The sequence below is a fragment of the Oryctolagus cuniculus genome, chromosome 3 (genome assembly GCF_964237555.1).
Source record: "Oryctolagus cuniculus chromosome 3, mOryCun1.1, whole genome shotgun sequence".
Lineage (NCBI taxonomy): Eukaryota > Metazoa > Chordata > Mammalia > Lagomorpha > Leporidae > Oryctolagus > Oryctolagus cuniculus.
Window position 1 is genome coordinate 101916316 of NC_091434.1, and position 23703 is coordinate 101940018.

Genomic DNA, 23703 nt, shown 5'->3' on the forward strand with positions numbered 1-23703 from the left:
TAGGACTTGATCCCTGGCAGTCCAAAAGGGAATGCAGCTGTTGCAGTATCATATGCAGCATCTTTCTTTCCTTTTTTTTTTTTTTTTTAAGATGTATTTATTTATTTGAAAGGCAGAGAGAGAGAGAGAGAGAGAGAGAGACAGAGACAAAGAATGGAAAGAATGTCTTCCATCTGCAATGGCCACAGCTGAGCTAATCCGAGGCCAGGAGCCAGGAAATTCCTCTGGGTCTCCCACGCGGGTGTAGGGGCCCAAGGACTTGGGCCATCCTCCTGCTTTCCTAGGCCACAGCAGAGAGCTGGATATAGCAGCCAGGACTAGAATGGGCTCCCATATGTGATGTCGGTACGGCAGTTGGCAACTTCACCCACTATAACACATCGCCAGCCCCAAGCAACATCTTAACTGCTGTCTATTGCCTATCCCTGGATTCAGAAATTTTGACTCCAAAATTATGCTCTTTTTCCTTGAATGTCTCATTCTTTTACCAATGAGAAGCATTAATAAATTGAAGAACAAAGACTTTACTATAACATCATCATTTGTGCATCCTTTTCAGTGTTCACTTAATATAAATCCAGCATACTTTACACAGTTCATCTGGTCATACATGGCTGGAATATGCAATTATTTTTACTCTGTTCCATTGCCAAATTTTGTTTATTACTTCTTTTGAGATATAAGCAAAAACTTTTAGAAAAACTTTGGCAACTTTGCAAGATTCCAAACCATTGGCAATAGTGTCTGTTTGAAATGAAAAAGGCCCTTCATTTGTCTGATTATTTTAGGTAAAGTATACATTGTTTACTTTTGGAAAATTAAGTATTGGGCAAGTACAATCACCTGAGCATTTTAGCATTAAAATAGTCTACTATCTGAATGAACGGAAATGTGAGGCTGAGTTAGGTAGAAAGCTAAAATCTGTAAGAGGAAGACGAACAAAAATTAGACAAATAGTTATTTATATATGTAAAGAATGCTCTTTTATATAGTATAACATTATCACAGTTTTATTCTTTATATTGGTATCTGTAGACATATAGACTATTTTAATCTCAGAACTTCTGATTACATCGCTACTACATAAAATCTACTTCCCTGTAATACTTTGAATCTAATTGAACAGATTTCGGAGTAGATTTCCATTCACATTCAAAAGGGTGGTTACTTTTGCCAACAGCCTTTTCAGTGAGTGAAGATTCATTCTATTTTGCAAGATACTGTAGTTCATTTTACCCAGTAATAAAAATGCTTAGAAGATAAAAAACCATACTGGAATTTTGTCCAGAGAATAAAAGAAATAAAAACAGGTCAATAACAACATTGAGACCTAGATTTTGGGCACAGGCCTGGAATTAAAGTAGAAAGTACAGAAAGGGAACATCTGTTGTTTTGCTTGTTTCCGAATGGAATTTTCGATTTTCATTTTCTCTCAGGAAGCCTTTTGGTGGAAGAATGTCAACATCTGTGATTTAAAAAAAAAAAAAAAAAAGGAAAAGAAAAAACAGACAAAAAGCTCTACAAATGCCATTCCTTTGAGAACTATGTGTCTAGTAATAAATGCTAAATGAACTATGCTTCATATAGTTATTCTTCATTTTTAGTGTGATAAATAAGTTATTTTATTCTATAGGCTTTTGGATGAATTTCATATCATATTCTGAGTTCTGTATGTGGGGCACTGGGTGGGAGAGGTGGCCATTATTCAAAGTTAAATCACAGACATTTCATAACCTCATGGAGCTTCAAATCTGGTGAAACAGTGAGATTAAAATAACTGAAATAAAACTAAGTGAAATATTGATTGTAACAAAAGTGTCAGAAGATTAGAACAGGAGTATGTGCTAGATTTCTACATGAGATTCCCAAGTGCTCACTGAGGAAACAGTAATCAAATTAGGACTTGGGGGAACTGGTTTAATGACTAATCAATCCAGCTTGAGGAATTAGAGCAGACATCAAGTTCTGGAATCTTCAAACATGAGGAGCAGGTAGTGACGGGTAGCTGGACCCTACAGAAATATAAACTTGAAGGTGAATATGGGGGCCTACCACAGACTGCATAATATCAAGCTAAGGAGACATTTTTATGCTTTTCTCAAGGCAACAGGAACTGAAGTATTTGTTTTTAAGTAGGGAGGGGCAGGGCAGGCATTTGGTGCAATGTTTAAGAAGTCATTTGGCAGGGATTCCAATACAATCCCATCAAGGTGGCATGTACCAATGCCATCTCGCTAGTCCAAGTGATCAATTTCAGTTCACAATTTGTCACACTGATAGGTCTAAGAGTCAAAGGGATCCCACAAACAAGACTAGTGTCTGCTAATACTGACTGATAGAATCAAAAAGGGAGAGAACAATCCGTCATGGGAAGCGGGATACACAGCAGACTCATAGAATGGCAGATGTCCTAAACAGCACTCTGGCCTCAGAATCAGCCCTTAAGACATTCGGATCTGGCTGAAGAGCCCATGAGAGTATTTTAGGCATGGAAAGCCAAGACACTCTGGAAAAAAAAAAAAATTAAATGAAAGATCTCTGTGAGTGAGATCCCAGTAGAAAGAACAGGGCCATCAAAGAAGGAGGTACCTTTCTCTGAAGGGAGGAGAGAACTTCCACTTTGACTTTGACTCTGTCGGAATAAGATCGAAGCTGGGGAACTCAAAAGGCTTCCATAGCCTTGGCAACTCATGACTAGCGCCTAGGGAGATTACTGATGCCATAAACAAGAGTGTCAAATTGTTAAGTCAACCACAGGAGTCACTGTGTACTTACTTCTCTTGTGGGATCTGTCCTTAGTGTGTTGTCCAATGTGAAGTAATGCTATTACTAGTACTGAAACAGTATTTTACACTTTGTGTTTCTGTGTGGGTGCAAACTGATGAAATCTTTACTTAATATATACTAAATCAATCTTCTGTATATAAAGATAATTGAAAATGAATCTTGATGTGAATGGAATGGGAGAGGGAGCGGGACATGGGAGGGGTGCGAGTGGGAGGGAAATTTTTGGGGGGAAGCCATTGTAATCCATAAATTGTACTTTGGAAATTTATATTTACTAAATTAAAAAAAAGAAGCCATTTGGCACTCCCTCATCCCATATTGAATTAACTGGGTTCAGGTCTCAGCTCTGCTTCCAATTTCAGCTTTCTGTTAATGCGCACTATGGTAGGCAGTAGCTGATGGCCCAGGTACCTGGTTTCCTGCCACTATGTGGGAGATCTGGATTGAGTTACTATATCCTCACTTCAGCCGGGCCCAGCACTGGTGGTTGTGACCATTTGGAGAGTGAAAGAGCATATGGAAGACCTCTGTGTGCCTCTTTGCCTCTTGTCTTTCTCTTTGACTTTCAAATAAATAAAAAGAAAAATTAAATGGAGTGTAGACATGGTGCAGTTGTTAAGACACTACTTGGGATGTTTGTATCCAATATTGGAGTGCCTGGGTTGTAGTCATGACTGCTTCTGTTTCCAGCTCACTGATAATGCATACTCTGAAAGACAGCAGATGATAGCTCAAGTGCTTGGATCTGTCTCTGTTTCTCTTTTGAATAAAATTTTAAAGAAAGAAGGAAGCACAAGAGATTTTGGTGGAGTCCTAAACCAAGGTGATCTCATAGAAGTTAAAATTGTAATGGTGGTTGCTAGAGTCTAGGCAAGGATCTAGGAAAGAGATAGATACATGGAGAGGATGGGGGTGGGGTGGGGTGGAGAATGGAAGGAGATATAGCCATGGAATAAAGGGTAAGGCTGTCACCTGTGTTGCCAGCATCCCATATGGGCACAGGTTCCAGTCCCTACTGCTCCACTTCCAATCCAGCTAATGTGCCTGAAAGCAGCAGAGGATGGCCAAGTGCTTCGGCCGCTGCACTCACATGGGAGACCCTGAAAAACTCCTTGCTTCTAGACTGGCCTTGTTCCTGTTGTTGTGGTCATTTGGGGTCTGAACCAGTGGAAGGAAGACCTCTCTCTCTCTCTCTGTCTCTCCATCTTTGTCTCTGTAACTCTGCCTTTCAAGTAAATAAATAAATCTAAAATAATTTATGACAAAACACATATAGTAAACATTTTATATTTGTAATTGTTAGATATGCAGTTCAGAAGTTCAACCAATCTCTAGAACTGTCATTCGCAAACAAAATTATATCTCAAAAAAAAAAAAAAACAAAAAAAAAAACTTCATTTCCCTTCCCCCTTAGCAACCACTATTCATCTTTCTGTCTCTATGGATTGAACTGCTCTAGGTACTTCATACCAGTGAAATAAAGTATTTTATTTTGTGGCTGGCTCATTTCCCTTAGCATACACACTATTGTCCATGTTTATCAATGTTTTAGCCTGTATAAGAATCTTTTCCTTCTTCCAGCTGAATAATATCTTGTTGTTTGTATGCACCTTACTTGTTTATTTGTTTATCTGTTGAGGGGCACTGGCTTACTTTCAACTGTTCGCTATTGTAAATAATGCTGCTAAGTGCATATGTATATAAAAATCACTTCAGGCCAGCGCCACGGCTCACTAGTCTAATCCTCCTCCTACGGCGCTGGTACCCCGGGGTTCTAGTCCTGGTTGCTTCTCTTCCAGTCTAGCTCTCTGCTGTGGCCTGGGAAGGCAGGGGAGGATGGCCCAAGTGCTTAGGCCCTGCACCTGCATGGGAGACCAGGAGGAAGCACCTGGCTCCTGGCTTCGGATGGGCACAACGCTGGCCATAGCCGCCATTTGGGGATGAACCAACGGAAGGAAGACCTTTCTTTCTGTCTCTCTCTCTCTCTCTCACTGTCTAACTCTGCCTCTCAATAACTAACTAACTAACTAACTAAATAAATCACTACAAGTGATTCCTTCCAAGCCTTTAGAATATATACCAAATGTGTAACTACTGGATCATATGGTAACTCTGTTTTGAATTTTTTGAAGAATGACCATTCATACTGTTTCCACAGTGGCTGCACCTATATTTGCATTCTCACATTCCTACTGACACTTCCCAAGGGTTCCAATTGCTCCAAAACCTCGCCTATACACTATAATGATATACACTATAATGAATGTGAGGTGATGTCTCATTGTGGTTTTGGTTCACTTTTCTCTATATTTTTTAAGATTTATTTATTTATTTGAAAGTCAGAGTTATACACGGAAAGAAGGAGAGGCAGAGAGAGAGAGAGAGGTCTGCCATTTGCTGGTTCACTTACCAGTTGGCCGCAACAGCTGGAGCTGCACCGATATGAAGCCAGGAGCCAGGAGCTTCTTCCAAGTCTCCCACATGGGTGCAGGTGCTCAACGACTTGGACTATTTTCTACTGCTTTCCCATGTCATAGCAGAGAGCTGGATTGGAAGTGGAGCAGGGACTCAAACTGGTGTCCATATGGGATGCTAGCACTGCAAGCAGCAGCTTTACCTGCTATGCCACAGCACCAGCTCCTCGTTTTTCTCTATTGATTAGTGATGCTAAATATCTTTTCATATGCTTTTTGTCCCTCTGTGTATATTTTCTCTGGAAAAATTGCCTATATTTTAAATCAGGTTTTTTTTGGTCTTTTTGAGTGTTAGTTTGCAAGTATTTGTATTGAGTATAAAATTCCCAATTGAGGATTATTTTCTCTTAACACTTTGAAAGTATTATCCCACAGTCTTTTGGCTTTCCTTATTACTACCAACATTTTTTTGTGTGTGTGTGATAGTCTTTCCTCTTTGGCTGCCTGTGGAATCTTTCTTTTGTCCTCATTATAATATTTTAATTTTGTTTATTTGTCTATTGGAACTCCAATAAAGTCATGTATTTCATTAGTTCAGGTGGAAAAACCCTCAAATATTGCCTCTTTTTTTTCCGCAACCTACTCTCGTAAGCTCTGATTCTAATTCACTTAGTCCTTTTGGTTTCTATGCACTAGTTCTGGTTAACTTCTTTTGTCTAAAATTCATCAACTGAACTGTGTCTAAGCCATTTAATCTATCCAATAAATTGTCTTTTAACATTACACTTTAATGTAATCAGTTATTTTGGTTCTCAAAATATCTTCCAAAGATATGATTTTTTTGGTGTTTTTTCTGTTTTACAAGTTATAGCACTGCTTATTTCAAAGCATCCATCCTTGGTCCCTTTGAAATATCTTACTCTTTTTTATAATACATGTAGCAGTTATGCATATGCAAATTTTCAGATTTAAATCTGTTATTTTTCTCTCTACAGTTCTCTTTTCTTTGTATTTTACCTTTTCTTTTTTTTTCAAAATTCAGATCTTTTGTGAGGATGAACTTTATAGGAATAGTAAAGGCATATTGTAAGGAAACATTTTTCTTCTTCAGGAGTTTCATTAGTGACTGATGGAGACAGTGCTAGTTGTTTTAAGGCAGGAATCAATTTAATTTGATTTCTCTTCTGTCTGACCAGTGAATTCCTTGTTTATAAATAAGTAATCTCTTGATCAGGTACAGACCTACATTTACTAATTTACATTTTTTTGGTCTCAAAAGAAAAAAAAGGTTTTGTTTTTATTTTTAATTGCTCTCTTTTTTAAATACACAGATTCCCCCCAGTATCTCAACTATTTCTAACGGTGTGTCTACACCCTTCCAACACCCCTCACAGCATTTTTAATTTGTTCTCTCCTTCTATGAGTTTAAGGATTTAATCCTCTCTGGTTGTGCAACCAGTAATCCATGAATCTGTAGACTGCAAGTAAAAGTTTTATCTCTAATTACTGCAGCTTCTGCATTCCTGCTTGCCTGTCTCATAAATTTTAGTCAACATGTGAATGTGTTAGCACTTAAAGATTTTCTTTACTGTTGTGATCTCAGTGATGCATTGGAAAACTATAAGTTATCATACATAAGGGGATTTTTGATATGGAGGCTTTCTCAGAATATATAATCTGCTTATTTCAAGAAGTGAGAGTCCCCAGAAATGGAAAATTGACCTTTCTGAGAACCTTGCTTAGAGGTCTTTCCTTGACTTATTTGAAAACAAGAATAAGCATTCTCATATTTTTTTTTAATCTGGAAGAGAAAAACATCTTTAATTACACAGTGATTATTCCCTTTTCACCTCTATGCCATTATGAAGAATTTATCAGGACACTTTAAAACAACCAGAAGTGAGCATTAGTAATAGACAAAAAAAGATAATTCTTATTTTTGATGTAAACCTGATAATTATAGAGCCTAGTCTGGTGAGCATAAAAATGGTGAGGATAAGATGTTAGAATTGAGATTTCCTAATGGTGTGTTTAGATACCTCTCAGTGATCATATGGGCCTTATATTTGACTTTTCTTGCTCAGCTCACACATTTTTAATGTTTTGGATTGTGTACTCCATGAATTTGTTTATCAAATCATTAAAATACTTCTGTTGAAGATATTTTATATGTTTGCGAACATGGGCTATAAAGGTAAAATAGCTAGGAACCTGACTTTATCATATGTGAATGTACTAATATGTCAGCCAAATAAATATCACAAGTAGAAAGGGATTGGCCAAACATGGTCCTCTTGAGTTAGGTAGATGAAGTGAACCTGTCTAGCTGAGATTTTCAGGAGAAATGATCATGTTTATATAACCGCAAAAGTGATATTTCCTTTGTGCTGGCCTGTTTTGCCTAAGATTTAGGTAAGCAAAAATAGGTTAGGGTATGAAATGCGCGTAGTTCCTCTTTCATTTGAAAAGATTAGGAGAAGTCCAAATATTTGAATACATCAGTAGGACTGAAATGTAAGGTGACTTGTAAGAAATTATAAGAAATAAGATTGAGAAAATAGTCATATTCAGACTTTACAGAAATTTAGGCTAAGGAATGTAGACATCACTTTCTGGGTGCTTTGGAGCTGTTAAATACCTTGGGCCAAGTGAGGGTCATGATCTAGAGACCTCTACAGACAAAAGTAATGTGGTGGCAAATAATTCAGTTGCTTGGAAGAAGAAGAGACTGGATGCTCTTGCAATATTAAAGACAGAGAACCATGGGCATAGAATTGGCAAGGACTAAATAGATATGAATAGCTTATTTTTGGCCATGCATGGTAATTTTAAAGCAGAATTATTCTCAAGGCCATTTAATTAAGAGTCCAAAAGAAATGAGTAAAAGGTTGTTGTGTAGCAAGTCCAGTCAGAAAACTTTAGAGAACATGTATTTTAGTATAAATAAAAACATATTTTACCATTTTTTGCTAATACCAAGAAATACAGGGTAAAATGCAGAAAATATTCAATTCTTGGATTGGCAGAATATCTTGCAACACTCACCAAGCTTCGTACATAAACATTATGTAATGTCATAGTCAATCCTATGTGTTATCTTCAGTTTACTGATGAGACAATATGTTAAAAGACATTCAAATAACTGAACAACAAAAAACAGGCACCCGACCTAGAAGATGAATCCAATCACCTCAGTGCATCAACATGCCTCCCAGCAATCAATCAACCTCAAAGGGTGAAGAAGAAGGAGGATATGAGATCTTGGGTGAGGCAAATAAAAATTAGACATGATGTATTTTACTTGAAAGAAATGGTCCTGAAGAACAAGAGGGAACTGGATGAGGATAACTAATTATAAAAAAGACATTGGAAGATGGTTTGATGAGAACTGGAAGCATACGGAATAGTTTCTCAGTGCACTGTGATTTAGAAATATTAGAAGGATGTTTGAGCAGAAAATTCAAGATTATAAACCTAGTAGAACCTGCCATTCCAACCCCCAACTTCATTGTTGATCCAGAATTGCTGGCCCCCTGTGTCTTGTTTTGCAGTCTTACATTTTGGACTAACAGGCAAATTGTACAAATCTGGAGATTTTACCTCACGTGAAAAAGCTACTTTATGGCTTCTTTTGAAAATAATAAAAAGAACAGATGCGGCCCTGCCACTGGAGCTCTGTAGTGGCTACTCTGTGGCTCTGATTAGGATCACTGCCCCTGCACAGTGGCATCGTCTGGCAGCTGGTGAGCTCTGCAGAATCTTAGGTCCCTCCCCGTGACTGTGCAATCAGAGCCTTCATTCTAAGCTTCTCCAGGGGTGTTGTTAAGTTTGATAAACAGTGGTCCAGAGAACTCTAGTGAGGGAAAACCAGGGAAGGTATAGTGAAAAACCACAGATTGGAGACTGAAACGAACCTACTTAATATGTTAATATTTCCAAAGATTTTTCTAGTACCCATCAATTGTTACAATTTAATGTTTTCTTAGTCAAATGCAATTATATTTAAGTCTCAATTCTGTCATTGTTTTTAAAGAAGCCAGATTGAATAATCAAAGAATAACAACCCAAACATTCATGTTGGCTGCAGTGTGTCTTCAGCTTAATTAGATTTCAGTCATTTCTGTAGAATCCAAGTTGGATGAATGTTAAAAGGATTTTCGTTTCTTTTCTCATATCAATCAATTCCTGTTAATTATCTACTTTGAAAAAATGTTCAACTCTGGTGCTTTTCAGGAAAGTTGAAACATTTATATTTCATTTCGGCAGCAAATTGGCACTTAAAGCATAAAATAGCCCATTTGTTGATGGCCCACAAGTACTTTCTGCTAACTAGAAAAATGTGCTACCAACTGGAGAAGCTATTGCTCTAATTGAAATTTTGGTTACCTTGGCTCATCAGACTGCTGCCTGTGTCTGAGTGTTTACCAGTGAATCATTGACTGTTAGTGTAATTTCAGTGCTAATTGTTGCTTCAGGTTTTCAAATGGCTCAGCAGTAAGACATTAATGATTATTCATGCCTTAAGAAGGACTGATAAGGGAATGAGATTACAATCTTGTACAATTTTAGCGAACAAATTAAAGTGTAAATTAAATTTTCCCTTAGACAGAAAATAACTTACTTGAAGAGCCAACAGAATGAGAAACTTCATTCGGTTTTAATTTTCTCTTTCCTGTTTTACAGATATTCAGAGTATCAGAGGCCTAGCAGTGGATTGGGTCTCACGGAATTTATACTGGATTAGCTCAGAATTTGATGAAACACAAATTAATGTGGCACGGCTAGATGGCTCTTTGAAAACCTCAATTATCCATGGAATCGATAAGCCACAATGTCTTGCTGCTCACCCAGTGAGGGGGTAAAGTATGATTATTTTTTTGAAGTCTTTCCAAAATTTCACACACACCTTTGAGTTGATTTAATAAAAAAATCAGTGTCTGATTCAGAGGAAAAAAATGTAAAATCAACCATAGCATCAGAAAAGGAAATGGAAATATGAAAATTATAAAAGACATTCCTGGGCAGAGATATCTGTTAGTTGCATACAATAATATATATATGTATATATATACATACACACACATATGTGTGTATATATTATATATATATGTGTGTGTGTGTATATTTGTGTATATTTGGGTGTGTGTGTGTATATATATATATATATATATGTAACATCTCCTTAACTTACATTTCTTAAGTGTGACAGTTCAAAAGAAAGAGGAATCTAGTAGAAAATGGTTGACTTCATTTTGACTGCTGGTTGTTAATGCTGCATTTTCTACGTGTTGATATATATTTATAATGATCACTGCTAAGTAGATAAAATTCTCCAATGTTCTGGTTAGTCATCATGTACCCTTGAGGAACTTGTACAGGGCTACAGAAATTCTCTCTTTATGTTGGAGAAATGAATTTGTTCCTTTGACAGTGCTGATTTCTTCTTAGTAAGATGATTCAAGCATAATGAATTACTTGGAATGAAAATAATTTTCTTAATCTGTAGTTAAATATTCAGTTTTGGACAGAGGAAAAACAAAGAGAATGAGACAGCTTTTCTTTAGTGACAGACAAAAGCAACTGTTTTACTTTCTTCCCAAATACATGTGCTATTTTGAACAAATGACACCAATTTTGAGTATTATTGAAAAGCATCAATCCCAAGACAAGAATATATTTCATGTTTCTTTTATTGTTTAGTATATATTTCCATTCAGCAAGTAGGTCTATAATTAATATTTTAAAACTTTTCAATTAAGGAAGCTCTACTGGACAGATGGAAACACAATTAACATGGCAAATATGGATGGAAGTAATAGCAAGATTCTCTTTCAAAATCAGAAGGAACCAGTAGGCAAGTATTTCTTGTAATAGTTATTCATTGCAGTTTATAATGTGACAGACCTGTACTTGTTTAATATACCTTTGATATAGAGCCTGAAAGAAGATAAGATAGTTTATTAATATAAAATAAATATAAAATAAAATAAATCATAATTGATCAGTTTCATTGAACCTATTGTGTCTATGTAGGTATTGTGTCTATGTAGGTAGTAAGTGGTTTTGTCATGATAGTGTTATGGGGAAATTGCGAAGAAGGTAACATCAGTCTTGTCTCATGTGGAAAAATTTCCATGCAGACGGGACAGTGAGCAAAGCAAGATTTATTTAAGTCAGAAACCTCCTGCTTAAGTGTCAGGAGTGGAGCTCAAAGAGAAGAAGACCTGAGAAATTTGTCAGAGTGGGGTCTTTTAAACTCAATTCAGGTGTCCAGGGTGAGGGGGAAGGTGGGAGTAGGGGAGTAGAATAACAGCTAACAATCAATCATGGTGCAGGTACAAAACCCATTAAAGGGCCAGAATCCTAATCCTGTTTAGCCTGCTCAAGATAAAACAAAAAAGCCATCAGGCTATTCTCATGATAAAAGTAGAAACTAAGAGGGGTAGGATCCCTGCTTCCTTGCTATTTCCATGATAAAACTCAAAACACTGCTAGGCCCAATCCACTTCTTTGCTAAATCCAAAATAAAACAAGAAGAGTGGGATTAGCACTTTTTTGTTGCTAAAGCAGATTCGTGGTGGAAACAAATCTTGTCCACTCTTAAAGGGAATTCCCCTTTCTCATTCCAACTGGGACCTGACCTAACTGCCAATTAGCCCTATAACTCATCACAATAGGGAGATAAGTCCTTTCAATATGAGAATTTTTATGAAATATTAAGTACTGAGGTTGCTAAAAATTTATTGAAAATAAATATTTTATCTTCATTGTTCAAATACCGATACAGAATTTCAGTGGCAATATACCATGCTGATGCTTTTTCTCATCACTATTATGTCATTACTAACGGTTACAGTGATTTCAGTTAATATATTTAGTATTCAGTTTTCAGAAGTCTCCATTCATTCTGCAATATATTTGTTTATTCTGTTATTCTGTCTTTGACAACCATTACAAGTTATCAGATATAACATGGTGCTTGGAGAGAGCCTTGACTCATTCCCAAAAACATCTTTGAAAATATTTTAAAAATTATTTTAGAAAATAATTTGTCACATATTTGCACACAGATATCTATACATTATATTTTTATTTAAACAGTTATTTCTTCCTCATTTTTAAAAATATCTTCGAGAGGCAAGAAGTATTACATTGCCTGCTTATCATTTCAGTTCTTGTTTTACAAAAGATTCAGTGATGAGCTTGAATTTTGATGTTATATTAAATGTGAAATAATATAGTATATAATAGAAAAATCATAATTTTGCCTTGAGTTATTTATAGTATATTTTCAAATCTGATAGAATTAATATCTATGAAGATTTTCCATAATTTTTTTCTTAGTTTTAGAATATGGAAATACAGTGACTTAAAATAATTCATTTTTAAAGATGATGCTTTAAATAAAGGTATAGTATCACTAAGGTTTGAAATAAATAATTTTTGTATAGTTTATAAACCTCTAATATGAAATGATGCTGTTAATAGCTTTTTCTTTGGACTGCTTGTTTAAGACTTGTAAGCAATTGAAATTCATGGTAGTGTAAGATACTACTGGCAAATTGAAATGCTAATACTTCTTTGTGGAAGAAGATAAAACAAAAGAAACAAGGAGCTTTGCAAGATTAGGACCCAGACAAAGGACTTAATTTGAACTAAAGCAATTCAGTGGGTACTTATCTGGAATTGTTTAGAATATTTAATATTGAAAAGTGAGCATGATAGAAATAGTATGAGCAAACAAAGTCCTTACATTGTAATTTGGTATTCATTGTTTATACCAGAATGTTAATTTATATGCTTCTCTCGGTAATGGAGAAAACATTATCCTTATCTTATTTAATACTAAATGTCCATTTCCCTTCTCAAAATAAAGGAGAAAACAGTAACAATTTACATATGCAAAAAAGTTTATGAGAGGAATTAGTATTCATACTTTGTAATTGACCCCTCTGATGTGCATCAAGTGATATTTTAACTGTGCATTAATGATGATTCAACATTCTGTGACAAACATGAGGTATTGTTAATTTTGAAAATCAGTTTTAGCAACTCCAAAATGATATGTTTTAAAAGTCTTAATTTGTTCAAGATGTGCTATTTCATCATAAATAACAGAATTCATTACAAACTGTACCTTAGATCAGCATTTGCTATGGCTTGCCAATCAGATATTTGCTTATGCAATAAATAGATTTTTATTAAGCACATATCAGATTTTAAAGTAGGCCTATTGATGAAAATTTGACACTTACCTTTTTCCTTAAGGGGCACTGGAAACTAAATTATTTCAGGTTCCAGTAAGTAAATTCAGCTTTGTGATCTTTGAGAGCTATTAGGTTGGTGATACTTAATTTCCTTATCCATGTTGTCATGGAAATGACTTTTCTATGATGTTCTTACGACAATTGAATGAGATATTATTTATGATGAAAAAAGTTTTGTCCTTAATAATGGAACCTATATGTAGTACCAGTTGTGTGTCTATTAGATTCAATTTACATTTGATATTTCGTATTTAGCATTAACTTTATGGACAACTTTAGGGATCAGTATCAAAGCAGAGATAACCCTCATTCATTCTTACCCTATTGTGATTTTTTATCTATCCCAATAGTAACTAAATTTTGCACAGTAACTAATTCTTGAAAGTTATAGTGAGGCCAGTGTTGTGGCATAGCGGGTAAAGCTGCTGCCTGCGGTGCTAGCATCCCATATGGGCGCCAGTTCTAATCTCAGCAGCTCCACTTCCAATCCAGCTCTCTGCCATGGTCTGGGAACGCACTAGAAGATGGCCCAAGCCCTTAGGCCCCTGCACATGCACGGGAGGCCCAGCAGAGTCTCCTGGCTCCTGGCATTGCATTGGCACAGCTCTGGCCTTTGCAGCCAACTGGGGAGTGAATTAACGAATGGAAGACCTCTTTCTCTCTCTCTGCCTCTCCTTCTCTCTGTATGTAACTCTGACTTTCAAATAAATAAATAAATATTAAACAAAAAGGAAGTTATAATATTTTTGTTCTGTGTCTATCTTATTAAAATAATTGATGCTGTTTCTAATGTAGATGAAATATTAAAGTATTTCAAGATTTTGTATTTTTTATTTAAAGAAGAAAAAATTTGCTGTCTCATTTTTTTGTCCTTATGGACAATTTAAAGCTGTGATGTGAATAAGTGGAACATATTTCTTACTTTATATGTAGATTTAAGCTGCCATTTAATGTAGAAGCAAGGTTAAGTCCCACAAGGAAATAATTGATATAGAATAATACTTGAAGTAACCTCAAAAATCCATGCCAGAGTAATCCTGGTTTACACAATTCTTTTGGAAGTTTTCCCGTGAGATGCATTCTGAAATGAAATTTCTTTTTTTAATTTTCTTATTTTATTTTTTTATTTTTTGACAGGCAGAGTGGACAGTGAGAGAGAGAGACAGAGAGAAAGGTCTTCCTTTGCCGTTGGTTCACCTTCCAATGGCCGCCGCAGCCAGCGCGCTGCGGCTGGCACACTGCGCTGATCCGATGGCAGGAGCCAGGTACTTCTCCTGGTCTCCCATGGGGTGCAGGGCCCAAGCACTTGGGCCATCCTCCACTGCATTCCCTGGCCACAGCAGAGAGCTGGTCTGGAAGAGGGGCAACCGGGACAGAATCTGGCGCCCCGACCGGGACTAGAACCTGGTGTGCCAGTGCCGCAAGGCGGAGGATTAGCCTAGTAAGCCACGGTGCCAGCCTGAAATGAAATTTCTAAGAACATAGTGATATTCCCTTCCTCCCTCTCACCCTCCATCCTTCTCTCTCTCCTCCTTCTTTAAAGAACTGTCTGTCTATTGACATCCTTTGCCTATTTCTTAACTCAATTGGTGTTTGGTATTTTTTTTTTTTTGTGGCTGTTGTTGAATTTTTTAAGTTGCTGATACATTCTAGATATTAATCTTATTTTGATAGGTAACTTGTAAATATTTATTTTTCCCATATTATTTGTTGGGTGTCTCATGCTATTGGTTTTTTCCTTTGCTGTGCAGAAGCTTGTGAGTTTGATAACATCCCATTTGTTTAGTTTTGCTTTCATTGCCTATACTAAAATGTGTTGGAATGTTTCCCCTACATTTTCTTCCAGCAACTTCTTAGTCTCAGGTATTACATTTAGGTCTTTGATTCATCTAAAGTTGATTTTTGTATATGGTGAGAGGTATGAATCTAAATTCATTCATATATATATACATGAATTATATGTATATGTAAATTATATATATATATATAATTTCCAGTGTTGCCAGCACCATTTGTTGAAGAGATTATCCTTACTCCAATGTAAGATCTGAGCCATTTTCTTGAAAACCAGTTGGCTGTATGTTAATGGATAAATTTCTGGTCTCTTTATTCTGCTTCATTAATTCATATCTTTTTATGCTAGTCCCATGTTATTTTAATTACTATAGCTTTGTAATATGCTTTGTAGTCAGGTAGTGTGATGCCTCAGCTTTATTTATTTTTTACTGAAAATTGCTTTGACTATTCTGGGTCTTTTGTGAATTTATATGAAGTTTAAGATTACTTTCTCTAATTTTGTAAAGAATGTCATTGGTATTTTGATTGGATTTGTACTGAATATGTGGATTTTTGTAATATACACATTTTAATGATGTTGATATTTCTAACCCATAAGCATGGACTATCTTTACATTTTTTGTGTCTACTAATTTATTTCCTTAGTGTTTTATAATTTTCTTTGTAGAGATCTTTGACTTTTTAGGTTAAATTTATTTCTAAATAGCTGCTTTTTTGTGGCTACTTTGAATAGGATATCTTTCCTGATTTCTCATTCAGTGAGTTCATCATTAGCATGTGAAGAGGCTACTGTCTTTCGTGTTTATTTTGAAATCTGCAACTTTATTGAATTGGTTATAGTTCTAAAGGCTTTTTAGTGGACTGCTTAGGTTTTTCCATGTACAAAATCATGTAATCTGTTATGTGGATAATTTGACTTCCTCTGTTCAAATTTTGATGTCCTTTATTTCTGACTTCTCCATAATTGTTCTTGTTAAAACTTCTAGTACCACACTGAATAAGAGTGGTGAAAGTGGAAATTTTAATCTTGTTCCAGGTCTGAGGAGAAATGCTTTCACTTTTCTCCATTCAGTATGATATTGGCTATTGGTTTGTCAGATATATATTCTTTAAAATTTTGAGGATTCCTAATTTTTGTAAAGTTTGTATTGTCAAGGCCGTTGGTTCACCCTCCAATGGCCGCCGCCGCCAGCACGCTGCGGCCGGCACATCACGCTGATCCAAAGCCAGGAGTCAGGTGCTTCTCCTGGTCTCCCATGTGGGTGCAGGGCCCAAGGACTCTGGCCATCCTCCACTGCACTCCCAGGCCATAGCAGAGAGCTGGCCTGGAAGAGGGGCAACCGGGACAGAATCCGGTGCCCTGACCAGGTCTAGACCCGGTGTGCTGGCGCCTCAGGTGGATTTTAGCCTAGTGAGCCGTGGCACCGGCTGGAATATTGAACTTTATAAATGCTTTCTCTGCATCTGTTGAAATGACCACAAGATTTTTTTTTCATTCTGCTGACATGATTTATGCCACTTATTGATTTATGAATGCTGAGCCATCCTTGCATCTCTGGGATAAATCTCACTTGATCATTTTTTTGATGAGGTTTTGAATTTGGTTTACTAGCATTTTCTTGAGACTCTTTACATCTATGTTCCTTAAGGATATTTGTGTGGAGTTTTCTTTTGCGTAATGTCCTTATTCAGTTTTGATATCAAACTTTCAAAAAGAGTTCAGCACAGTTTCATCCTGTTTGTGGAACAGCTTGAAAAGAATTAGAGTTAGTTCCTCTTTAAATGTTTTGCAGAATTCAGTAATAAACCTATGAAGTCCTGGAATTTCAGTTGATGGAATACTTTTGATTACTACTTTAATCTCATTGCTTATTATGGTTCTGTTTAGATTGTCTATATCTTATTGATTTGGTCTTGGTAGATTATATGTATCCAGGAACTTATCCATTTCTCCAAGATTTCTGCTTTTATTAGCATATTTTTCATAGTAGCTTCCTATGATGCTTTGTATTTCAGTGGTGTCAGTTTTTATATCTCCTTTTTCATCTTTATTTTTATTTGTTTGAGTTTATTTTCTTTTTTATAGTGTGCCTGGAAGTTTATATATTTTGTTTATCTTATCAAAAACACAGCTTTTTGTATTGCTTTTAAAGTTTCATTTCATTTATTTCTTCTCTGACCCTTATTATTTCTCACCCCTACTGGTTTTGCATTTGGTTTGTTCTTATTTGTCTAGGTCTTTGAGATGCATCATTAATTGTTTTTTTATTTATTTATTTATTTTTTTTTTTGACAGGCAGAGTGGACAGTGAGAGAGAGAGACAGAGAGAAAGGTCTTCCTTTGCCGTTGGTTCACCCTCCAATGGCCACCACCGCCAGCGCGCTGTGGCCAGTGCACCATGCTGATCCGATGGCAGGAGCCAGGAGCCAGGTGCTTTTCCTGGTCTCCCATGGGGTGCAGGGCCCAAGCACCTGGGCCATCCTCCACTGCACTCCCTGGCCACAGCAGAGAGCTGGCCTGGAAGAGGGGCAATAGGGACAGAATCCGGCGCCCCAACCGGGACTAGAACCCGGTGTGCTGGCGCCGCTAGGCGGAGGATTAGCCTAGTGAGCCGCGGTGCCGGCTTCATCATTAATTGTTTTATTTGAGACTTTTTTAATGTAAGCACATAATGCTATAAATACTTAATGCTGCTTTTTCTGTATTTCATAGTTATTGATACATTGTATTTTTGTTTTCATTTATTTGAAGAAAGTTTTGATTTCCTTTTTGATTTCTTCAATGATCCATTTACCATGTTGTTAAATTTCTATGCAAATATTCTATTGTTCTTGTTGATTTATAGTTTTATTCATTTGTGGCCTGAGAAAATACATGGTATGATTTCAGTCTTTTCAAATTAACTGCGACTTGATTTGTAGACATGGCCTATCCTAGAAAATGTACCATGTGCTGATGAGAAGAATATGTGTTGTGCAGCTGTTAAGTGAAATATCTTGTAAATGTCTGTTAGGTTCATTTACTTACTAGTATGCTTCAACTCTGATATATCTTTTTTTAAAAAATTTATTTATTTATTTATTTGAAAGTCAGAGTTACACAGAGAGAGAAAGAGAGACGGTGAGGGGGTTTATTCCATCCGCTGTTTCATTCCCTAATTGACTGCAATAGCTGGGGCTGGACCAATCCTAAGCCAGGAGTCAGGAGCTTCTTCTAGTCTTCCATGCAGGTGCAGGGACCAAAGGACTTGGAACATCTTCTACTGTTTTCCCAGGTGATAGCAGTGAGCTGGGTCAGAAGTAGAGCAGCCAGGAATCAAACTGGTGCCCATATGGGATGCCAGCACTGCAGGTGGTGGCATTACCTGCTATGCCACAGTGCTGGCCCCTCAACTCTGATATGTTTTTATTGGTTTTCTATCTGGGTGATCTGTCCATTGATGAGAGCATGGTATTGAAATCACCCACTTTGCTTGCACTTTTCTATTTGCGTAGTAATATTTTCATTCTTGTCACTTACTCATCTACTCCTTTCTTTAATCTGTCTATTATCTGACGTCATATTAAGTTTCCTTACAATCATAATTTTAAATTCCATTGCTGGCCTTTTATAGTTTTATTTCAGGCTCTAATTCTAGAGCAATGTTTTCTTCTTTTGTAAGCATAATGCTACCTTGCTTCTTCATGTCTCTTGTGTTCCTACATTGACATCTGTGCATTTGTTGTAGTTGACCCTTCATTTTGGAGTAGGTTTTATAAGAAAAGAATTTAACTGGAATACAGGGCATCACTTGGCTAGCTGTGTTGGCTTGGGTTCTTAATGTCAATGTCAGTTGTGTCTGTAAGTGTCACAGTGGTCTAGACTATTGCAATTCATGGGGATAATTTGTGGCTTTGGGATGAATGTGGATTTTCTAGGGTATGTATCTTTAGTCTACATAGAGTTCAGTGTCAGTCTCCATGGGGATTGTGGTAGCCGGGGGCTTGCTCTTGGTTTTGAGATATCAAAGGTAACTGTCCTCTTGTCCCACTGACAAGCCTGATTTCTACTGAGGCATGTGTCATCAATCACTATGGCGCTAGGACTGTGTGAATTGGCTGTGCCTTTTCTGCAGTCCAGTTTGAAGAAATCAAACTAGTTCTATGTCTTATCATTCCAAGCACCCTAGTCCCAGAATTAGAAGATGTGAACTGAACACTTTTGTAGTCCTACAGTGTAACTACAAGGTATGCAAGAGATTTTGCTATGCCAGGTAATAGTTCAGCAAGGTAGAATGCAGGTGGGTTTTTTCCTGTGTTCACAAGGTAGATTCCAGTGGGATGAGGAAAGTAAAATTGTTGTCAGATTATAACTTATGTTTACCCAGAATGTGAGGGAAAAACACACCACTCTCATTGGTGAGGTAGGGAAGTGTCAGCTTGTTGTTTATCATCACTTATGATATCTATACTCTCATCAGGAATATACACCAGTGTTCAAGGTCACCTAGCATGAGATCGAGATACAGTAGGATCATGTTCACTTTTGGCGACAAAAATAACATGATTATTGTGATTACTTTTTGACCACTCGCAGTAATGAAGGAATTGTATAATGTTTTGCATTAGTTGTCTCACAGTAGTCAATTATGGAAAGATTTCTTGAGCTTATTTTATAGTTTCAAAAGCTTATTCTTGTTGAAAGATGTTAGTTCCACCAAACAAATGGTAAAACTGGAATCCAAATCCAAGTTTATTTATTCCCAAAGTAATATTAAATTTTAACCATTATGCTGTGGCCAGAGAGGCTGATTTCATATGGTAATTCTATGACCTCAAGCAAAGATCAGAAAATAGAACAGTTTATTTTTCAAACATGGAAAATGAGAAGGGGAAAAAATACTCCTGAGACTTGCAGGCCCAGTTAGGACATAGAAGTTGGCTTTTCTAAGCAACCAGAAGAATGCAAGAACCAATTTCACCTCTGTGCCAGCTATACCTCACAATGAGTTATTTCTGGATTTTTCAATGCTGGTTTTGAAGAGAAGTACCATAGATACACTATGCTTTCTAATTTTTGTATTGTTTTTATGTTGTAATTCACTGATTTCCCTTGCTTCTTTGCTATAAAATCCAAATGTATGACATACTTGAGACAGAAGTGTGTCATAATGCTATTGAAGAGTCTTTTTAAAGCACCAAATGCATTTTATGAATGTGTATCATCATAGATTGAGTAATTACAGCTTTCAGAAAGTTTGGGCTGAATATCTTTGTTTCCGTTAAATACAAACCAGCATCCTGGTTATCTATTGTTGGACTAAATATTCTCAGTTGAGATTTATGCATATTATTGGATACATTAAGTGCTGAGAACAGTTTACATAACAGAGGATTTCAATTTACTACTTAAAGTGATTTCCGTTTTTCAAATACCTTCACATTATAAATTGCATCTCAAGCCTCATATAAAGCAATTTGGCTTGTCAATCAGCATTACCCTTCATGGCTTCTTCTTAAGAATCTGATGCACTGTAGATTTTATCTGCTTGATGTTTTCCCTTTATTTTCAGTGTAATTCCAATAAAAAGCCAGTCATTTGTTTGCTCAATCTTAGGTATACCTTTTTGAAGTCTACCAAGCATTTTGTATTACTTAATCAGTTTGACACATATACTTTATCAAGTAGATTTTGAAATGTATTCACAGGTAAGGTTCAAAATTCCTTTATATAGCAAAAAAAATCCTGGGGCCTCAATTTTACTTTTTAAATTTTCCAAGAACTCTTTTCCTAAATGAATGTCTTGCAGGATTTCCTAATTTTTTCTAATGATTTTATGATATCCAGTTGTAAATTTGGGTCTTTGATCCATTTGGAGTAGATTTTTGTGTAAGGTATAAGGTGAGGGTCTTGCTTTATACTTGTGCATGTGGAGATCCAGTGTTCCCAGCACCATTTGTTGAATATCCCTGCTCCAGGGACTGATTTTAGCTACTTTGTTAAAGATAAGTTGGTTGTTGATGCATAGGTTGATATCTGGAGTTTCTGTTCTGTTGTGCATTGGTCTATAAGTCTGATTTTGTGCCATTGCTATTCTATTTTGATTATAACAGCCCTGTAATCGGTATTGAAATCTGGTATTGTGATGCTTCTGGCTTTGTTTTTTTGTATAAGATTGCTTTAGCTAGTAGGGGTCTCCTGTGTTTCCATGTGCATTTAAGCATTTTTTTCTAGATCCAGGAAGAATGTCTTTGGTATTTTGATTAGTATCGTGTTGAAATGGCAAACGGCTTTTGGTAGTATGGATATTTTCATGATATTGATTCTTCCAATCTATGAGCAAGGAAGATTTTTCCATTTTTTTGTGTTTTCCTCTATTTCTTTCTTTAATGTTTTGTAATTCTCATTGTAGAGATCTTTACTGTCCATTGTTAAATTTATTCCAAGACATTTAATTTTTTCAGCTATTGTGAATGGGATTGATCTTACAACTTCTTTCTCAGCTGTTGCATTGTCTGTTAATACAAAGGCTATTGAATTTGTGTGTTGATTTTATATTCTGCCACTTAACCAAACTCTTTTATGAGTCCCAATAGCCTCTTAGTGGTGTCTTTTGAATCCCTTATATGTAGAATCATGTTATCTGCAAATAGGGATAGTTTGACTTCCTCATTCCCAATTTGTATCCCTTTGACTTCTTTTTCATGCCTAATGGCTTTGGCTAAAATTTTCAGGACTATATTGTATAACAGTGGTGAGAGTAGGCATCCTTGTCTGGTTCTGGATCTTAGTGAGAATGCTTCCAACATTTCTCCATTCAATAGGATGCTGGCTGTTGTTTTGTCATAAATTGCCTAGATTTTGTTGAGGGATATTTCTTCTATACCCAATTTATTTAAAGATGTATCATAAAACGGTGTTGTATTTTATTTTATTTTATTTTATTTATTTTTTTTTGTCTTTAAATCTCAAGTTTCATTGCTTATGCAAATTTATGGGCTATATGTACTATTTTTTTTTTTTTTTGCTTTCAAACTTTTATTTAATGAATATAAATTTCCAAAGTACAGCTTATGGATTACAATGGCTTCCCCCCCATAACGTCCCTCCCACACGCAACCCTCCCCTTTCCCACTCCCTCTCCCCTTCCATTCACATCAAGATTCATTTTTGATTCTCTTTATATACAGAAGATCAGTTTAGCATACATTAAGTAAAGATTTCAACAGTTTGCTCCCACACAGAAACATAAAGTGAAAAATACTGTTTGAGTACTAGTTATAGCATTAAATCTTAATGTACAGCACACTAAGGACAAAGATCCTACATGAGGAGTAAGTGCACAGTGACTCCTGTTGTTGACTTAACAAATTGACACTCTTGTTTATGGCCTCAGTAATCACCCTAGGCTCTTGTCATGAGCTTCCAAGGCTATGGAAGCCCCCTGAGTTCACTGACTCTGATTATATTTAGACAAGGCCATGGTCAAAGTGGAAGTTCTCTCCTCCCTTCAGAGAAAGGTACCTCCTTCTTTGATGACCCGTTCTTTCCACTGGGATCTCACTCGTGGAGATCCTTCATTTAGGTTTTTTTTTTTTTTTCCCCCAGAGTGTCTTGGCTTTCCATGCCTGAAATACTCTCATGGGCATTTCAGCAGGATCCGCATGCCTTAAGGACTGATTATGAGGCCAGAGTGCTGTTAGGACATTTGCCATTCTATGAGTCTGCTGTGTATCTCACTTCCCATGTTGGATCATTCTCCAAATGCTTTTCTGCATCTATTGAGATAATATATGGTTTTTTTTTCTTCAATTTGTTAATGTGATGTACCACATTTATTGATTTTTAAATGTTGAACCATCCTTGCATACCAGGAATAAATCCCACTTGGTGAGTGATATTTCTGAAGTGTTGTTGGACTCAATTGGCTATTATTTTGTTGAGAATTTTTGCATCTATGTTCTTCAGGGAAATTGGTGTGTAGTTCACTTTCTCTGTTGTATGTTTTTCAGTTTTAGGAATTAAGGTGATGCTGGCTTCATAGAAGGAATTTGGGAGGATTCTCTCCCTTTCAATTGTTTACAATAGCTTGAGAAAATTTGAAGTTAATTCTTGTTACACGTCTGGTAGATCCCAAACTTTTTCACAAATAATATGTATATATGTATATTTTTAATCTGTTGATAATTTTCCTTACTCAGTATGATGCAACTCCCTCCTTTATATATACATGGAGCTTAATTCTATAGTCACTTTATAATGTATGAAGTACAAGTAATATATAAAACTGCATACCCCAGAAGAAACGTGAAAAACAAATTCCAAAAATGGGATTTGTCAAACTAATATTATAATTTCATATCTATAGGCATACAAACAATTTAAATTTACTCTATATTCACTTGATTATTTACTTATTCTTTTAAAATGTCAATAAGTGTGAAAAAGGATACTTTTA

The 23703-nt window shown here is 36.2% G+C and overlaps 1 protein-coding gene across 9 annotated transcripts in view; it reads left to right on the forward strand.

The window, feature by feature from the left end:
• Nucleotides 1-23703, forward strand: part of LRP1B (LDL receptor related protein 1B) — a 2140503-nt gene that overhangs the window by 1412349 nt on the left and 704451 nt on the right. For all 9 annotated transcript variants that reach the window (XR_007920674.2, XM_051849575.2, XM_051849574.2 and 6 more), the window contains 2 exons: nucleotides 9885-10059; nucleotides 10961-11055. Coding sequence is in view for 8 of the 9 variants with exons in the window: in XM_051849575.2 (XP_051705535.2) it covers nucleotides 9885-10059; nucleotides 10961-11055 (270 nt within the window). In the remaining variant the exon portion in view is untranslated. The remainder of the gene's footprint in view (nucleotides 1-9884; nucleotides 10060-10960; nucleotides 11056-23703) is intronic.